Consider the following 20,746-nt stretch of genomic DNA (forward strand, 5'->3'; position numbering starts at 1 on the left):
GGCAGGTTATGACTTATTTTCCCCTGGAGAGGCCTGGATAGTCTTGTAATTTATTAAGAGCTGGCAGTTGCAGTGTGGATGGAGCGGGTGTGATTTCTGACTCTTTGGAACTCAGAACTATGGGACTGAAACGGCATGGAAGGTAAACGTGATCGGTCAGGCGATTCAGGCAGCCACAGAAACACCAGTGTGGGTTATCTGGTCCCTGCACTTGTGGCGTTGACCTTGGCAGTGGTGGCCAATGCGTATCCTCGAACTTCCCCTGAGATACACCCTCAGAGCATTCGATTTCAGTGTCCCCGTAATTTCATTTACTTGAAATCAGATGGATTTGGGAAGTATAGTCCTTGTACTTACAGGGAGGATGTGGGAGATGCTGAAAGCAGTGGTTTATTAACACGAAAATTGTCCCCAAATTTGAATTTCTCCCAAATCTAACTCAGGATGAAGGCTTCTCTTCTTCTGTACCTGACGGTGGAGCTCCGGGTCGGGCGAGTTGGCTGGTGCTGGAATGTTCCGCAACTTGTTGATTGTTTCTCAAGATTGCTTTAGTGGTGCGTTGTGGGGGTGGAGGATCACCATCTTCTTGGCCTTTTAATTGTGTGCGGTTACAAGTAACATTTGTCTCCAGTGTTTCTCAATTATAAATTAATAATAACAACCCATTAAAAATTACGGGTGTTGTAAGCCCCGACTCCTTTGGGCATCTTAATAAAAATGATAATTAAAACCATAATTTACAGTAAATGGGGACACTGCCCAAGTAAATCCACAATATGGAGAAAATTAAAAAACTCAAAGCAGAAGGAGCCTTCCCATTGTCGGGGAAAGAACCGGCCTGTTCTTAGCTCCTACTTGATTGGAGACTTTGTGGGGACTGGGTTCCCACCCTGATGTTTGTGCCTGAGGAATCTGTGACTCTGTCCACACCTATCCGTCCTGCCTGTGAATCTCACCGGGTGGGCTCACCTGCCCCCTCCACCACCACACACAAACCCGGTCCTCCTCTGTAGTCACTGCCTGGATCAGTCAACCAGCGGCCAGTCTCTCATGTGGCCAGGCCGGCGTCTTTGGAGACTTGGGGTGCCCCCTCAGACGTAGACTCAGGCTGTCACAGGCTTTGGAGAGGTTTGCTTCCCGAATTATTTTCTCATTTTTCCCTTATCTGTTCAGCCTCAGAGGGTACCTCATCCCCTCCTGGCTGGTCACAAGGCTTCAGTGTCTTCAGCTCAGTCAACATGACCACCAGAAGTATCTTAGATGGATGGAATAATAATTGTTATAACTATATAATACGTGTACCTACATAATATGTAATTATATAGTTATAATAATGACCGTAGTTATTGTTATTCACAGCGCTGCTTATTGGGCAGGTGTTCATCTCCCATCCGGTTCCCTATTCTTCATTCACACGGGGCCTCTCGCCAATCCACGATCTTGTCTTGCCATGTATCCAGCCTTTCTTTTTTATGTCCTCTGGTCACAGCAAAACTCTCGCCCACAGTTTCTGCTACCGCTCAGTGGCATTTGGGAAATGCCAAGAAGGTGGATCACAAAACGTGCACCACATGTATCCTAATTCCTGCGGGTCCCTGAGTTGTCACCCTGTGTTTCCCTGTGTAGGTTTGAGCGCTGCTGCCAGGCCTTCCAGTGGGTAGCTGGCGTCCTGATCTTCTCCTGCTTGACACAGTGGGGCTTGACAGGGTTTCAGGCAAATCTTGAGCAGGTCAGCGTGACACATTCTTTGAGGTGCGACAATTCGGATATGAAAATTCGGATTGTGGCAGTTTTGTGGCATGGCTGGAGCATTGTCTCTAGCGTGAATCTTACCCATGTAGTGTGTGTCTGAGCGTCAGATGCCCGCAGTGGTCTGGCCGGTGAAGTCAGCAGCGTGGGTGGTGGCCGGGGCCAACAGGAGGGCACAGACCCTGTGTCTCTAGCCTGTGGCAGCAGTGGGGTGGGGGCCCAGTGTGGTCCACTTGTCAGCTTTTGCAGAGATGCTGGACCTCCGCCCTCAGATACATCATTTTCTGGTCTTTTAATGCTGGTAACTAATTCAGATGAGGAAAGAAGGGAGGAAGAAAGGGTCGGAGGTGGAAGAGGGGAGAAAGGAAAGGAAGGGAGAGGAAGAGGGAGGGAAACAGTGTCTGAGCTGAACAAAACAGGCCATGGGTTTGATTGATCCCGTGGTCACCAGCCTGTAACCTCCATTCTTGAGAACGAAAACTTGTGTGAGACAAGCAGGTGTTTAGTATTTTTTTTGGGGGGGGGATATGTTTTCCCTTTTCTGGTACTTTAGTGTTTGTATGCAAAGCTTAAAACCCAACAGCAAGATATTAAACCTTCATGGCCACTTAATCTTCCCGATTGGATCAGACGTAACAAGTGCTGGAAAGCAGATGCTGCCCGTTTTTCTAAAATTTCTTCTATTTTCTTTATATTATTAGCTTTAAATATTCTTCTGAATGCACTTACCACCTCCATGCAGTTAAGCCGGTTCAATTTAAACATTGTTATAAAGTTAATTTTTTATAAGATGAATCAGGTTATTAAATTTAGTAAACCATTGCTTTCATTATTTTGCACAAACTTTGGCACTCTGCAGAATTGGCTCAGCACTACTACATTTAGCTAATTAAACTGGTCATCAGCCGTGGTATTAGGAGCATGAGGGATGCTATTCTCAGGAGTTTTTCCAAGACTTGAGCAGTAGGTAGCATTATTAAACTTTTTTTTCCTTTTTTTTTTTTTTCCCTTTCATAAAACTCCACACTCTAGAGATACAGTTTACTAGGAGAGTGTTATTGTCCTTCCTGCTAAACCTTCATCTTTTGAAATATCCATGCTTTGGTTTTGGCTCCAAAGGCACTTGTAAAGGATAAGAAAATGGAGCTCTCACAGCTTTTAAAAGGAGACCCACAATGTGTAACGCGTTGCTCAGATAAGGGAAGACGTAAGAGCCAGAGGGTCATTTTACACGACGCAGGTAGATGGCTGAACTATAACTACAGGCAGGGATTCTGTGAAACAGAGAGGGTGCAGACTTGTGGCTGCAGCCTGATGCTGTTATCACGTCGGGCGCCTTCCTTTTTGTAATAAAAAGTCCTTTGCTGTAGGTCATTTTGTCAACTGAGATAGTGTGACTTAAACAGGTTTGTTTCGGAAAATAATTTTTTTTTTTTTTTTAAGGATTTTATTTATTTGACAGAGAGACACAGTGAGAGAGGGAACACAAGCAGGGAGAGTGGGAGAGGGAGAAGCAGGCTTCCTGCCGAGCAGGGAGCCCGATGCGGGGCTCGATCCCAGGACCCTGGGATCATCACATGAGTCGACCGCAGACGCTAAATGACTGAGCCACCCAGGCGCCCCTGGGAAAATAAATTTTGACAGGAAACAGGCATGCTCTTCCCCACAGATTTCTAGCTGGTGTCATTCAAAACTGCTGTGAGCCCTGTCTTTGCAAGATCTTAATATTTATTCATTGTTAAAAAAGGAAGTCAGAGGGCCATCAGTGTTGTTTGAAACAACTTGGATTGTTTTGCGGTAGTCCAGACTTGTAGCCTATGAACAACCTCTACGAACCTGGCAGGTATTTGTTGAATCCCACTGGGTGTTAGTCCCATGGGACACAGGGATCAAAAAGGCACAGATTCTAAGGAGTTTATAGTTAAACTGCTAAATTCGATAAATGGAGCCCCGGGGTCAGCCTGGCCCTGTGTTGTCTCCATGCCCTCGCGGCCCCTTAAAAAGATGGTTGCTAACGAATGACCAAGCATTGTGTCCGCCATCTTTCCCAACATCATGTTTTTTTCCTTTTCTATCCTCTGATGAAAATGTGATGAAAAATATTCTTTATTTTTTTTTAAAGATTTTATTTATTTGAGAGAGAGAATGAGATAGAGAATGAGACGGGGGAGGGTCTGAGGGAGAAGCAGACTCACCACTGAGCAGGGAGCCCCATGTGGGACTCGATCCCAGGACTCCAGGATCATGACCTGAGCCGAAGGCAGTCGCCCAACCAACTGAGCCACCCAGGCGCCCCTATTTTTATTTTTTTTAAAGATTTTATTTATTTGAGGGAGAGAGTGAGAGAGAGAGCCCAAGAGGGGGTAGGGTTAGAGGGAGAAGCAGACTCCCTGCTGAGCAGGGAGCCCGATGTGGGACTCGATCCCGGGACTCCGGGATCATGACCTGAGCCGAAGGCAGTCGCTTAACCAACTGAGCCACCCAGGCGCCCTGATGAAAAATATCTTGATAATTGCTCTGACCTGGACATTTTATAGGGACACAGAGTCCACCATCTCAACAAGATCTTCTGGGAGTGCAGGTGAAGTCATTTTTGGCCACTTCACGTTCCCTCCATACGGCTGTCAGCATTTCATTAGTCTGATTAATGTAGCACATCAGTCAGCAAGATTTCATCCTATGTCTGTCCCCATCCAGTTTTGGAACAGCTTGGCTACAAAACCTGGTGTTTTACTTCTTTCTCTTTCCCCAAATGATGTAGGTACCTTTTGCCACTGGTGGTAAGTGGTGTAATTGGCATCACGGATCAAAATTAGTAAATTTCAGGTTATTGTCTTCTTGCCTCAAGAAGATTCAGCTTCAACCCGCTTTCATTACATACACCAAGGAGGTTGCAAACTGATGTAGATGTTAAGTATTTCAGATTGGAATTCCTTTGGGCATCATGTTAGCATCAGATTCAAGTATAGGATGTTGTCCTTAGATAATGGTAATGTGAATATCTCGGGATAAAGAACTTGGCATAATCTGAAAAATAAGTTATCTCAACAGTGAAGTTCCCGTGTGTTCCAGAGCCAATATTCACACAAATGGAATGGTGGGGCTTGTAGCTAATTTCTTCAAATTCTGGTTGATATTAAAACCAGTCAGCTCTTGGGTTGCTGCTGGGAGCAGATCGAGGAGAGAGTGTTAACTTTTCAGTTGTAATGACCGTTCTGTATTTGATAGATCATACAAATCACAGAGGAGACACAGGAACTTTACACCAAAGATTTTGGAAAGAATGGGAATTAACACTTGTTTTCCACCTACTTTTGTTATATTAGGCTCTTAGTGTAAGTTAACTACTTACTCCTCATTTTAAGAAAAGATCTCTGAGTTTCTCATGGGTTAAAGTCATAGCCCACAGCTTATAAATAGGTAGAGCTGGGGTCAACATCCGTATGTCAAACTCCAGAGTTTGAGTTTCCCACTGTGACCTGTGCTGGCTTCCCCCCCGAGAGCTGGCTGGCCTCCGTGAAGATTAGATATATGGAAGATACGAATGAGTGAATTTTGCTAGACTCTTTCACATGGCAATCTCCGTAAGATAATGGTACTCTGATTTTGCGTACATATAAGCAGTATCTTGGAAACAATCATCTGCGGTCATTTGACATGGCTTTGGCTGAATCATGTTGCTGCTCCCTCTAGTAGGACTGATTGGTTTGTTGCTGTGGTGCACTTCGTGTGGTCTCCCATGCAGCTTACAAGAGGTGCCTGAGAGCAATGGTGTGGGCTTTAGGCTTCTGGAATTAGACTTTATAAGAGTTCTTAGTTGTTCCACATACTTGCCAATGTTTGGTCTGGTCATTTTAATGTTTAGCCATTGTAGTAATGGGAATGAGTAGTATCTAATTGAATCTTTTTAATTTTATTATTATTATTATTTTTTAAATCTCACTGTATCTTTACACTTCCCTAATGACTAAAGAGCTTGAGGCTTATAAAATAGTTGAGTTTTTTTTTTTTGCTTTTTCTATTTTGTGGAAGAATTTTTGGAAGATCGGTGTTTTTATTTTCTTAAATGTTTGGTAGCCTTTCTGTTCAAAACATGGATCCAGAGTTTTCATTTTGAGGCTTTTCTTTAAATATATAGAATTTTTCCTAGATTATGCATTGTTATTATCAACAGAGTAATTCTGCTATGTATTCCAAAATTTGCAAGCTATTATTGTTATCATTTCGATTTTTCCATAAACTTACCTTTGTGTTACTTTGTTGCTTTCTGCACCTCCAGATTTCGAGGGTCGTTTTCCTCCTTCTTGAAGAGCATCCTTGAATGTCTCCTCTAGGCCAGATCTGGCCATAGATGGTGACGTAGCCTCTCAGCTTTTCATTTGTGTTGTTTGGTTTGTTTAAAAATTTGTTCACCTTTACTTTTGAAGAATTCCTTCACTGGGCATGGCAGCACCAAAGCTGGCTCATCTCTTTTGGCTTTCCCGCCATTCCAGGTCCCCAAATCCTCAGTCATAGTGTCCCTTTGATGCCTTCAAGGATGTGTGCATGTGTGTGCACGTGTGTTGTTTGGTTCAGCTTTTTTAATTGTTCTCAGTGGAAGGGTGGGTGTAAGAACTCCAGGCTGCCATTTTTGGATGCGTGTAGCACAGCGCAGAGTGCATTGTCCAGAACATAATAAAAATGTTGTATGTTTGTTTTCCTTTGCAGGTCTGTTTTTTCTTATTATAATGAGTGTGAACTCTTCAAGGGCAGTGGCCATGTCTGAGTCTTTATACATGCTTATTCTTTATATTTAACACAGGATCTTCTCATTAGGTGGTTGTTATATATGGGGGACTGTGCTGTGAGCTCTCCTATGGTTTGTCCTACGCCTTGGGGATGGTGTGTTCCTGGGCTAGGTTTTCTCAACCTCAACAATGTTGACACTTAGGGCCAGATGATTCTTTGTTGTGGGCACTGTCCTGTACTTTGTAGGGTATTTTGTAACACCCCTGACCTTTACACACTAGAGGCCAGTAGCACTCTGTCCCCAGTCGTGACCACTGAAAATGTCTCTATGCATTTGCAGCTGTCTACCAGGGGACAGAATGCCTCTGTCTGAGAGCCTCTGGAGCAATGTGTGTGGTGCTCAATAAAGGCCCTTCAGGTGAGTCACTGTTTTGCATTGTGTCTTCTAACGTTGACTTTCCTTTAAACCATAGGGTTTGAAACTGCCAAGTCTTTTGCCCTCCATGGTGCACACGTGATCCTTGCCTGTAGGAATGTCACAAGGGCCAATGAAGCTGTGTCACAGATTTTAGGAGAATGGGTAAGTAAGCCCTTGACCATTTTTTTTTTTAGTTGTCAAATACACATGCTGGGATAAACACATGGAGGTTTTAGTGCAGTGCATAAAATTTATTGCTCTTCAAATAACGTTTTCTTTATTTTTAAAATCATATTAGCTTTGTTTATTTTATGAATGAAAGGACAAGCAAGCCTGTATCCATACATTGTTTATGGTGTTCATTGTCAATGTCATCTGCTTTATTAGTCAGAGGTTTGAGAATGTTTACTCATTCAGCTCATTTATTAAGAAAATAAAATGTAGTTAACGCCCATGCATACAGCTAAGAGTTTGTTATGCTAATGGTTTTTAAGATTGGATGGGGGTGGGCTTTAACTCTCTCTGTGTTTTTTACTTTTCGCTTTTCTCTCTCTGCGTGGATGTTGGTGCTGATACGTCTGTGCACAAACATTTATCAAAGGCCTGCAGTACTCTTGAGGCTGAGGATGTAGCCTATCAAACAGAACAAAATCCCTGCCCTCCCTTGGGCTTACTGTCTAGGTACGGAGAAATGGACCATAAGGGATAATTTTATTTAATATTTAACACCCTGCCGGGTTGTTATAAACACAAAGAAGCACAGTGAAGCAGAGGGAGGGATGAACAGTTACAGTGTGGGCTATTTTAGTTTAGGTACTTAGCAGAGAACTCTCTGAAATGGTGATATTTGATATGAGACTTGAATGAAGTAAAGTAGCGAGCTGCATCAGTGTCAGGGGACATGCTTTCTAAGTGGTGGGAACAGCATGTGCCAAGGCACAGAAGTAGGAGTGTGCCGGAGGATTCAGGATCAGCAGGGAGGCCAGTGTGGCTGGAGCCAGATGGCAGGGGCAGAGGTGACAGAGGCGCTGCGGGGGTGTCCCTGCGGCCGCAGAGCCAGTGAGGAAGAAGACAGCAGGGGTTTGAGCTAGAGAGTGGCACATGTTGGTCACTTCTGTAGCATGATCCCTGGGCTTTGGCATGAAGTATTTGCTTGTCATTCACATGTTTATGATGTGTACCCTGTCATGGGTACTGGGGGCTATATTGTCTCTGTACAGCTTTCACCCCAAAGTGGAAGTCAGATTTAACCAAAGACACAGAAACATCAGTGTGAACCTGAAATGCTGGTACTAGGTACTAGGAAGTATGTAGTACTCCCAAATGGTGAATAAGGCCTGGAGGTGGGGGACATTTGGAGTTTCTGAGAAGGAAGCGACGGAGCTGAGATCTCAGGAAAGACCTGGGGGGAGGTTGGAAAAGGTTGGACTGGGCAGAGGGAGTGGCCTGTGTGCGCATCCCTGGGAGGGGGAAGGGGAAGAGCAGGAGGAGACCCTCGTGTGGCTGTTAGTGGAGCATAAAGGGGGTTGGATAATCCTTCCCAACGCTGTCTTTGTCGTCGTCGTCGTCTTCTTCTTCTTTTTTAAAGATTTAGTTATTTGGGAGAGAGAGAGAGAGCAGGAGGGGCAGAGCGAGGGACAGAGAGAATCCAAAGCAGACTCCACGCTGAATGCAGATTCCAACAGGGGGCTTAATCTCAGGATCCTGAGATCACGACCTGCGCTGAAACCAAGAGTCAGACATGCCACCCACGCGCCCCCCTCTCCTTTTTAAAAATTTTTTATTAAAGATGTCTTCGTTTTCTGAACACTGTGGAAGATTTCTTGCCATTGGAAGAAACAGACCATGATTCCTTTAGGACAGTGTCTGGTGTTCTAGGCTAAAAAGTTATCAAGTTAAGAAAAGGAAGATTTGTTTCTGCTTTTTTACAGTATATTTCAAATGAAATATTACAAATTCAGTATATTTCAAATGAACCCTTGTCTTGAGTTCTCTGAATTCTTTAGAGTTAAATCGAAAAAAAAAATACAGGGCCCATTTTCTTTTGATGATCGTAGTATCTCTGTAATGCTTAAGTAACAGCCTATATTAGGTGAGGTAGTAATCGCCTTCAGAGATGTACAAGGCAAACAGATGGTAGCACGGGCATAGGGTCTGCATCTTCGCACAGGTCTGGGAAGGTAGAAAATAAAAAGTGAAAATCCCTCCCAGGACTTCCCTTGGAAGGTAAATATTATTAACCATTTCCTATATATTCTAGCAAACATACACATGCTGTTACATACTTTGAATTTTTTCACTTAATACCATTAGGAGATCTCTTCTTGTCAGTGCATGTAGGTCCACCTTGTTTTTTCACTGCTATATAATCTCCATCGTGTGCTTATGCTCCCACTTAGCTGAGCAGTGTCCCTTTTGGTGGACTTTGAGGTTGTGTTGTTTTCCTATTCTGAGTGATGCTGTCTTAAAGTTCAATCTCCTGTATTTTTACCCAAAATTGGGTCTAAACTGTCCTGCAGTGAGCATTCTTCATATATACTTTCATGAGTGACATAGGGCAGAATCTTAGCAGTGGACCCATTGATTCAAAGGGTGTTTGTATTTAAAATCTAGCAGCTTCCCAGTAGTCATCTGGCGGGATCATAGTGGTTTCTGTCCCTACTGTCAACGAGGAAGACGACCGGTATCTAGCAACAGACAGTGTCAAACCTGCCATTTCGCCCATCTAGTGTTATACTTAGACTGGACAAAATGGAATTCAGTGGCCCTAGTGATACTGTAAGAACCATATTGTATAATGGTAGGAATATTTAAACCAGTCTTGGAAGGTAATACTAAAATCTAAATGTTTATGCATTTTAAAAATTGTCTTCTTTCTTCCTTACGTAGGAGCACGGTACATCTCTGTTTAACCCATTATCACCATTGTTTGATGCAGAGAGGCAGCAAGTCCTGGGTGTTCCCTGTTTACCTGTGGGGCCTTAGCGAGCCTTTCAGTCTATTTTGTGTCTTCCATTTCCTCACCTCTGACAAAGAAGGTTGAATGGCATGAGCATAAAGACCCACCATTTAGTTTCTCTTTCTTGCATTTGAAGCCGTACTTGGGTGTCTCGGAGTCAGTTTCAAATGACACAATGCATCCTTACCTGCTTTCATTCTACAGTATCAGTCTCTTGACGTCGCCTGGCCAGCAGTGCTCCCAGAGAAAGAGTTACCCCAAAATACTCACTGTCAGACACATGAGTAAAGGAAATGGGAACAATAACAAAACTAATACTCACATGGCATTTCAAACATTTAAATCAAATTTTGTAGGTTGAGACTAATCTCTTTATCATGTCTCATCTCTTTGCTTCTTCCCTGTGAGCACCGTTCTACCATTTCTTTATCCCCCTAGATTATGATTGTGGAAGCTCAAGTATGGTACCAAAAGCCAGGTCGTGTTGTTGCACTATCACCATAGTGTCAAGAGTGTGCAAACCTGTCTTCGTGATCTGCCGTGAACTCCCCTCGCTACCCCACCGTCAGGGAGTGCTGGGCTGGCTGCCTTCAGGCCCTTCCCTACCTCATCTCTGTGCAGGGCCTTAATCTGGCACATCATTAAATACCACCTTCTTGTGTTTCTCAAGGTCAATTTGATTGACTCCAGTTTTTCCAGCTGCTAGCCAGCTTGAGCATGTTCATACTTTATCTGGGATGAATCCTGTCGGTAGCAGAGCCAGGAAGGTACTGCAGCATATTGGCGCCTCACGGGAGACTTGAAATGATCCAGAGTTTTTTGTTGCAGCAAAAGCTCTCTCCGAAGTCTGTGGGCCATTTGGCTCAGCATTGGCTTGCATGTGCCAGGGCTCTGTGGACATTCTCAGCTTGGCTCTGGAGATGGAGTTCATGCCTCCTTCCCCAACTTATTCTTCCCTGCCTGGTCTTTGCTTCCCTGCCTCCACAGCTCTTTCTAGAATTGCCGTGTTCCAGAACCTTCATGTCTGCCTCCAAGCCGGTGGGACATTATTCTCACGGTCACAATGGGGCATCTCACAACTACCCTTTAGTGAGTCCCTGTCATGTGCTGTGTCCCAGGTGAGGCACTTTATATCCCTGTTCAGGAGATGCAAAAGCCTGGTTTCCTCCTTTTTACAGAAGAGCCAAGGGAGGGCCCAGAAGGGTGAAGGGACCTCCCAGAATCCCACACCTGATGAGTCCAGAGGCAGGTTTCCGGCACAATTTGTCCATCTGCCCTCCAAACCCAAAGTCTGTCTACTTCATGACCCGGCTGTTCTACCACATTTGGCATCACGCATGTTTGTGACCTTTCAGGCTTTGCTTTCAGAATTGCTAGATGCTATCTGAGGGATTAATTTCAGGATTAACCCTAATTTCTCACAGGGAGCAACACTGATGTACCTTATTGTTCTAAGCAATCCCTTTTCATTCAAGACATCCTTTATAGAGTTCTCAAACCAGTTTTGGGGGATCTAGCTATTTAGTAAAATACAACTTAAATGAAAACACATTCCATATGGAATTATATTAAAAGCCTGTATGTAATTATGACTACTAATAATTATTTCATGGGAAAATACCCTCCTGCTGAGATGTTTTGGTTGCTTGAAAGTTAGTAATAAGAATTAAAAACAATTAAAATTGGATAACATGGACAATATAGAAGTAAACTATCCTCTTAAAAGGCCAATCGATTTAGCATAATTTAAAAAGGAGGGACGGGAAGGAGGCCCATCATTCCCCAATTGTATTTAAATGAAGTGTCTCTGGAACTGGGATTCAGTACCTGTGTTGTTAAGCAGTCCTTAGGAGGATGTGATCTCCCTCATTCCTGTCCTTAAGTGGATTACGGACTAGTGTCCCCTCCCTCTAAGACAAGCACCTGATCTTTCCCTAGGTATGCCAAGGAGCCCATATGGCTGGCTAAGTAGGAAGTTTACTTTGCTGTTTTCAGGATCGGGTGGAGTCTCTTTCATTTAGCAGCACTGTCTGGCTGTTAGGATTCCATGTGAGTTCTCTGTGTTTGGGACACTGATAGATTTGTCTGAGTCCTCGCTGTGCTGTGTTGATACTTTCCGTTCCTCACTAAGTTTTGTTGCTGTGTTTATGGAGGTATGGCCCGTCCCACTCCCCATCCTGAAATCTGAGGACCCCCAGGGGGATCGTATGCAAAGAACAATAGTTGATCAGGTATCAAAGTGCACTTTATAAACAGCTACAACAAGACTCCAGCAACTCAATGTTGAGCTCTTAGGAGGCCTAAGGGGGGCTCCCGCTTCCTCTCTATTCTCTCACCTTGTTACCATTCCTGATTTTTAGATTCTTAAAACTTGGGAACTAAAGCTTCTGGTCCTGGGGGGCAAGGAGGTTGAATAGAACTAAAGCAGCTGGGCCTGAGGTCACCTGCCTACCTACCAGTTGTGTGCAGGATAAAAGGGGGGGGGGCCATGGCTGGGGTTGCTGGTGGGGGGGTCAAAAGAGTGGGGGAGGCCAGCCTGCCTCACATGTGCCAGGCCCTTACTCAATCTGCTTATCATGTAAGAGACTTCACATATAGGGACTGCCCATTAGTGAAACATGGGGCCCAATGACTGTTCAGAAGCTCTAGCATCTACTAGAGATGGAGATAACCAGCAGGGTGGGCAAAAGTGGCCTGGCCTGAGAAGAGGGACTGATGGCGCTCCCTTGGAGTTATTATGTGACCCGCTCCTGATTCCTCAGAATGTGGCTTGGGGCTGTTCCCCTATCATAAGGGAGGAGTAACTCAACTATGTTTAGTTTGGTGAGAAGCTTTGGTCCCCAAGGAAGACTTCAAGCCCGTGCTTTTCTAACTTGGGTTTTTAATTGGCCTAGACTTCAGGTCTTCCTACAGACTGCTTAGGATGACATGCCCTTGGCCAGGAGAATGCGTCAGGGATCCAGCTCAGCTGCTCTCGTTTTCTCATGGGTATTTTAGCTAAGATTCCCAAGAGGTCTAGAGAAGGCAGGCTGGGTGGTCTTCACGATGCCTCCTGGGCAGATGTCCCTTGGTGGGGCAGATATCTCCAGCTGATGACCACTGCTATAAAATATGCTTTGTTATAATGGCGAAGCTTAGAAGCAAATACATCCTATGACCTTGGGTGAGTTTCTTAACTTCTCCAACCATGGTGTCTTCGTCTGTAAAACCCAAATAATAATATTTATGCCAGGAGACCTAAGTAGCTGTGAGTATTAAATGCATTGACCGTATGTATGTGTAATATTTAACATGTTGCTGGGGGTAGATTGAGTATTCAATTCAATTTTACCTGCTGCTATTAATAACAATAGTAATAATAATTTCTTATTTGTACACAAAGGTACAAGTGATGCTTACTCTTCTTAACCTCTCCAAGTGGCTGCAAGAGGAGCTGTAGGGAGGATGTTTATCAGCATGATTCAAATGGAGTTGCAATGAATTCTTTCTCTGTCTTCCTGTGTCTGGACTCTTACATTTTATTAGATGTGTATTTAGTTTGTTGATTAGTATTTTCCAGTGTAGCTCATATTAGCACTCAACTGTCATTTGAAAAGCCATCTTAATTATTTATGAGATTGCTTTTTCTTTTGTATTTACAAAGAAATACACTTTGCATATATTTAGGAAAGATGATTAAGGGATCAGTCATCAGGAACAGCTAGCGATGGCTTATACCAAAATGGTTATTGAGAAAGCAGGGAGATGAGGGGTAAAAAGAAAAGATTTATTAGTCAGAGGTAATGGGATATGCATGTGTTAGGGAGAGCGCATGCCCGGTTGATTGTGACCACACAATTTGATGCTGGCGGGACTGAAGTGTCATAATTATTCCCGTCTTCGATAGAGTTGATACTGGGGCTGTTTATCTCGTTGGAGGGAAGGCATGTGGAAAGCTAAAAGTATCACATCGCATTGCAGCCTCACTGATAAGCTTCGGAAATAGTGGTTTTAGTAGCATTTGCACATACAGAGGACTTGGTACCAACCAATGTATTAGGCATATGGGTTTGACACTTTGCTTTGAATAGACACCAGCACCCTATGTTTTCGTGACGTGATATTAAGAGTGATGGGGTGGGATGCTGAGCAATAAATGGCTTGCACTTTTAAGGACCACTGGAGAAATCCAGCTACTGTTAGTAGGTTCCCTCAAATGTACTCAGTGGCTTTATGATCTGGTGTAGCTTTGGCGTTTGTGGGAATTTCCCCTTTGAGAATAGAAGCTTTAATCCCTTAATTTGACTTATAGATCAGAGGCCTTAGGTGTGATGCCTTCTTTTATGCGATGTGTGAGTGGTGAGTGTTGTGGGGAGACAAGCAGCACGTGATGCGCCTGCCTGAGCTGGTGACTTGGCTCGGGAAAGGTGATCATCATTCAGCGCATTGTGAGTTATAGGGCTCATCCCCATTGTTTTGAATGATCTTTAGCTAAACAAAAAATATAAAAACTATTAGTATTATTAATAGTTGTAGATTATTGGGAAAAATTCATCTTAAATCGGCTGCTAGATTGGTTCCTCATTTCTTTGGTTTAAAAATTGTTTTTATGTGTAGTATTGGATTTTCAATGAATAAAGTATGATATAAATAAGTCTGCGAACAAGCAAGAACTATATAAACCGCTTGCTTAAATCAATAAGCACACACACACAAAGGTAAAGATAAAGTTCTAGAGTTCCCCCTTAGGACACTTGCGTTTTCAAAATGTCACATTATTATTATCCCCTGCAGATGGGGTTGGGTATTCATATTTGTCTCTCTGTAAGGCACGATGGATGCTTAGCATTTAGCAATGAAATATCTATGTTACATGTTAAACCCATTTTGCAGATGAGGCATTGGTTGCTAGCTGGGGCCAAAAGGCTTGCCTAAGCTCACCTAGCTGGGAGCTATGGGTTGGATCTTGGGTATGAAGCCATATTTGCCTGGCTCCAAAGCCATCTCATCACCTAATCCAAAATTCCTGGTGTGTGTTGTGTAAAAAGACTGGCCTCTCTTTTTTAAAGTTGTAGCCAGAGATTGTATTTGTAGAGGTTTGCATGTTTATATGTGAACGTTTCTCTGTTCATGGTAACGAGGGCCCCTCTGGTTCCCCAGGAAAGAGAGCTTCCTGGGTCCCTTTTGGTAATCTGGTGGAGCTGATGAAACTCACCTCACCAAATTCCCTCTCCTTCCCAGACTTCCACTTCAAGTGGTGTGTGGAGTATTTACTGTTCTACTTGAGTTGCTTATTTGACCTTCCTTGTCACAGGCTCAGGAAAGATTCTTCATTAGATAATAAATTATGCATCCCCCTCATGGACATAATTGTTGCTGTAATATTCTGAGTTTTCTCTTTCTCCAGAATGCTCCAGACTTGTGCCTGGTCCTATCCCCAAGTTTTCCATTTCATTTCTCATTCTGAACATTTTGCCTTGACGTAGTCTTGGGTGCTATTCATTGTTCTTTGATCACTCTCTCTGTGTCTTCATTTTGTGTTTGTTTTTTTTCCTCTGGCCACCGCTCTTGCACTGTATCTTTCAAACTTTATATCCATTGTAACCTTTGTATAACGAGGGCTGTGATTAACTGTGGGGTTTTAAAGAGTGGAAATCAAGCATAGGTGGCTAGCTCCAAACCATCACTCCCAGTCATGTGAAACCCAAAGCAGATGCATCCTTTCATTAATATGGGGTCCCTGGAGTTCTTATTAAGCAGTTTTGACATAGCTTGAAGAGACGGATTTCATCTTGAGATGGTGTTCAGCCAATGGCTCAAAGGCCTGCTTCTGGCCACTAGGCATTTAGGCTCCATTACTTAAGAGGGAAAAAACATACTAGAGACTGTTTTTCATATTTATTATGGGGCATTTACAGAGAGTCTCAGACATTGCAGGTGTTAGATTAAACAGAGAGGAGAAACAAAACCTCTTACACAAGGACAGATGCAGAGATACAGCGTAAAGGGGGCAGCCAGTCTCGAATGGGGTGGCGCACACTGTAATGGGCTAGGGTTTATTTCAAGTGTATATTTAAAATGGACTAATATTCAACTTATAATTTTTAATTTATAGACTAATTTTTAATTATAATTTATAAGGAGGCAGCCCAGTGAAGTAAAGGGAGCCTCAGCTTTGGAGTCATACAGACTCAGGATTGTATCATGGTTCCCGACACATGCTCACTGAGTATCCTTGGGCAAATTGGTAATGTCTTTGAACCTTGGTTTATTGACCTGCAGAACGGTGCTAATAATTGTTCTCAGTCATGGTGAGGGGTGAAGTAAAATAACATGTATTGTGATCTTGTGATGTATGATAAGAAACACGCATTTGGTCTTCCTCCCTGTTTTTGGGGTGAGCTCCTAGAGGTGTCTTTTGTTATGTGAATGAGTTGCGTTCTAGACCCCACCCAAGGATGTGGGCTGGTTTCTGGTGGAGCCCACTGTGTGATTAGAGGGTTGGAACTTCCAGTCCCACTGCCTGACCTCTGGGGAGGGGAGCGGGGTTGGAGATCAGGTTCAGTTATCAATGGCCAGTGCCTTAATCAGTAATGCCTCCATAATGAGGCCTCTCTAAAAACCCAAAAAGGAGGGGTTTCATACAGCTTCTGGGTTGGTGAACACGTGGGGGTCCTGGAGAGTGGTGCGCCTGGACAGGGAAGCATGTGCCCGTTGTCACACACCTTGCTCTCTGCTTCTCTTCTATCCGGCTGTGCCTGAGTTCTGTCTTTTTATAATAAACAGCGACCCAGTGAGTAAAATGTTCTGGGTTCAATGAACTGCTCAGGGTCTCAGAAGGCGCAATAATTCTCTTGTACAGAATGTAGCACACACATGGTGAAGACTCAGAAAATGGTAGCTTCAGGAGAGACTGACTTTCAGTCAGTTCAGATATCCCTAAATTAAACAAATACTCTGAGAAATCTCGTTGGAAAATGACTTTTTTTTTTTTTAATAAATGATCAGCGTCCTAGGACATAGCCAAGCCTGTCTTTATCTTCCTATCGATGTGTCAGTTAATATTCAGATGAGCTAAGGACCAGGGGTTTCCTCCCGTCCCCAGGGGGTGGAGAGGTGGCTGTCCACCTCCCCGGTGCCGGTGGTACAGAACTGGCCGGCTTTTTGCAGAGCCTGGGCTTGGTGAGGGAGAGAAGTGGAGAAAAACCAAATCTGTGAACCCAGGGCACTCATCGGGCACTTGTGCCCCACTGCTTAGTCAGCTAGGGGGTGCAGATGTGACTGGCTTTTGGAGATCCCTAAAAAATGAATCCTCACAAGTATCCACGGTGGTTTTAAAATCTATCCATTGATTCTTTGATACTCTTCTTCTTAGGAGGTGGAGCCTGATTCTCCCCGCCTTGAATGTGGGCTGTACTTAGTGATAAACTTAATGAATAGCATGTGGCAGAAATGAGGGACTAGGTGGGACTTCAGGGAGGGTCATAAAAGGCATGAGGCTTCCTCCTTGGCTTGCTGTCCTGGATCACTCCCCCTGGGGGAGGCCAGTTGCCGTGTGTTGTGAAGACACTCAAGCATCCCTCTGGAGAGGCCCATGTGAGGAGGAACCCGGACCTCCCACCCAGAGCCCTGTGAGTGAGCCTTCCTGGAAACCTCCAGACTCGTCAAGCCTGCAGGTGACTTCTGGCTGTCAGATTGACAGCGACCTCATGAAAGAGCTTGAGTTAGACCCACTCAGGATTCCTGACCTGTAGAAACTTGGTGAGGTAAGAAATGCTTACCATTCTAAACCACAGTGCTTTGGGGAAGTGTGTTGCATAGCAATGGATAACATCCATGGGGGCCATGACTTCAAGGGCAGAAGGATCTCTGGGGAGGAACTGGGCAATGAGTTCAGAGGACAAGACCTGAACACTCGCCCAGTGATTGCTTCCAAATGCAAGTTCTTAGGGTGGTGTCAACTGTCTGGTCATCTCTTTGACCTCTTTCCGATGTGCAGACCATTCACACAGCCTCCCTGAACAGTTCCTCCAACTTTGGCTTGTACTCTTCCAGTGATGGGTAACCTCCTCCCTCCCCAGGCAGCCCTCCTATTTCTGTGCACCTCTCAATTACAGAGCTCTCTCTCATATTGAAGGCAGCATCTTTCTCCGAGTGTCTCCTACCCACCGGCCTTGGTCCTGTCTTCTGAGTTTCCCTGGGCTGCCTTCTCATCAGAATCTGCCAGATGCCCACATCTCTCAAATTCCCTAAATAATAAATCAAAAGTTATTGACGACATCGGGTTACTAAAAGTTGGCGGTCAGGCTGGGCCCTCTCCTCGCTCTGCAACCTCTGTCCTCTTTTATTATTGGAGTCTGGGATGCGCCTGGTAAGGCTTGGCAGCTGGGGAGAGCTCCGTCTGTTCCAGCATCCTTTAGCGGGCAGCAGATGCGGAGCCCAGACCTGCTTTGCCTTCCCTGGAGTTAATGAATCAGTGTGAACGAAGTGCACAGTCTCCTTTTAAATGACTGAAGAACACTGCGCTCATTTACCCAGCAATTCTCCGAGTCTAATTGTTCCAACTACAATGTGATCTGTAAACTGGGTAGCTGGGAGAAACTTCAATGCATCTTTGTAATGGCTTTGTTGTTGTTTATTGAGAGGGACTAATTAACTTTGATTATTGCACTAATATTGTGGCACTTTGACAGCCTTTCAGATTTATGACTCTGGGAAAATAAACAAATGAAATGCAGGTGCTGGAGCAGAAAGAATAAGTTATTACTGAACTTTAATTACTTGGAATGTGTAGCCAGGAGAGAATTAGTTGATGAATTACAGGATGCTTAAAATCTACATAAAATTGTAAGCAATATGAAGACAAAAATGAAGGGGGGTGGTGGGAGGGTGCTATTTTTTTTAAGGCAGGAAGGGAGAGGACACATCTGTAATGGTCTTAGTAGTGTTTCATTGATTAATCCTGGTGGTTTCCAGTGCTGCAGAAACTTCCAGGGGCCACTCAAACCCCTTCCCTGACCCAGAGCTGCTTAACTGCAGTCACCATTGAATTTGTTTGAAATGCAAATTCTTGGGCCCTACCCCAAGACCTAAGGGATCAGAGTTTCTAGACTAGGGGCCCAGCAATCTGTGTTTTGCAGTCCCTCCAGGAGATTCTGATTCACTCAGAAATTGAGAAGCACCCCTCTACAATTCTCAGGCTGTTTGATTGATTGATTGAGTGATTTTTTTTTTTTTTGTTATAGGAGGGCAGAGGCAGATTTTTATCTTTGCTTACAGAAATTAGGTTTTCTCACAACCTAGTTTGCTAACTAGCCCAAAGATTTTCAGACTTTTTTTTTTAATGGCACAAATATTTATTAAATACTTGTGCTTGGTATAGTGGGTGATAAAAGACAGTTTAGAATATTGCCATTACCATAATCACTGGGTACTAACATGGGTTACGGTACCCAGTGAGCATGGTAAGAATGGTACTTTTAGGACTCATGAGAGATGCTTTCCCCAGGTGATTCAAAGCAGGATCCTTGAAGAAGAAGCTATTGGCAGGCTGTAGTTGGCTGAGATGGTGGGGGCACATTCCAGTGCAAGGAAGAGCCTGAGCCGTGGGGAGGGGGACTAGTCAGGTTTGGATGCAGTGTCAGGGAAGAGGCCAGAAGTTGCCATATGAAGCCATGTCGTTCAGGACTTTGGATTCAGTTCTCCTAGGAGAATGGGCTTTATTCTCTCCATCCTGACAGCCATTGAAGGATCCAAGTGGGCATGATGTGGGTCCACACATGGTGATGCAGTAAGTTGGATGCTCAGACTGAATAGAGAGGGGAGCATTGAGGCCAGAGACCCCATTAGCCAAGCCCCAGGTCAGCAGGGCTCAAGTGGCAGCTGTGAGCCGCAAAGGATGAGACCGATGCTCACTATACTTGCTTATTTCCTGACATTCAAAGAATGTTTTAAATCCATCAACTGAGTCCCAAAGGATAAGGTCCTTACTTTTCCTTTCAAGATGCTGCTGCCGCCACTCTCCCAAAAGCTCAGCCAGCCTCCTGCCCGAGACCGTCCCTGTTTTTGGACGGTTGGAAATGTGAGTGCGACTCCCAGATCTTCTGTTGTCAGGCTGTCTGCTCAGTTTTTATCTCAGAGACCCTTCCTTTCATCTTACTTATCTCACTGTTTTGGAACCTTCCGATCGCCCCTCATAGGGATAGTGGTGGGTGTTTGAGGAGTAGACTGAGCCAGACCCTTTCACGAGGCATATCTATCCAGAATGCCATTTAGAAATAAGTGGTGGTCATTTTATAACTGCATTTGTTTGGGATAGTTCACAGCTTGCCTGGACTATAAATGTGGAGAGCTGAGAGCTAGTTAAAAGTGTATTTTCAGCTCTGGGTAAATTTGCATTATTGGTGGATGCCAGTGATCTTAGTTGTATTACAGGCTTGAGCCGCTGATTATGGCATATCCTTGCAGACCTGCCAACACAGATGGTTTTGGGGAGACATCAAAGAAGAACAGAACTAATTCTACATTACTTTCAAGGGTATGTTAAAAATAAAGTTCTTCGTAGTCATGTATGACCCACTAGGTTTTGCATGATTCTTTTAGCCTTTACTTTTAGGGGATACAGCAAAGATGTGAGCCACTTTATGCAAGAATAACAATGAGAAATTCAGACGTGAATTAGTGAAGCTCTTTGTCTTTTTAGGGACAATTATGAATTAACAGATCACATTTGGGTGTACTGTGTTTATAAAATGGTAGGATTTTGGGATTGGAAAGGACTTTCTGAGAACAACCAGTTTAACTCCTTAAACACTTGACAGATAGGAAAACAGGCCCAGAGAGGGTAACTGGCCAATCTGATGTTCCTTAGGCAGTTGTGCCTTCTTTTGAGACATATTATCATGCTGTCCCCC

General features: G+C 44.1%; 1 protein-coding gene across 3 annotated transcripts in view; it reads left to right on the plus strand.

The window, feature by feature from the left end:
• Positions 1 to 20,746, plus strand: part of WWOX (WW domain containing oxidoreductase) — a 925,392-nt gene that overhangs the window by 42,476 nt on the left and 862,170 nt on the right. For all 3 annotated transcript variants that reach the window (XM_025860465.2, XM_073882321.1, XM_073882320.1), the window contains exon 5: positions 6,951 to 7,057. In XM_025860465.2, coding sequence (XP_025716250.1) covers positions 6,951 to 7,057 — 107 coding nt within the window. The remainder of the gene's footprint in view (positions 1 to 6,950; positions 7,058 to 20,746) is intronic.

This window comes from Callorhinus ursinus, unplaced genomic scaffold (genome assembly GCF_003265705.2).
Source record: "Callorhinus ursinus isolate GAN/ISIS: 27379988/994484 unplaced genomic scaffold, GSC_fseal_2.0 scaffold46, whole genome shotgun sequence".
Taxonomy (NCBI): domain Eukaryota; kingdom Metazoa; phylum Chordata; class Mammalia; order Carnivora; family Otariidae; genus Callorhinus; species Callorhinus ursinus.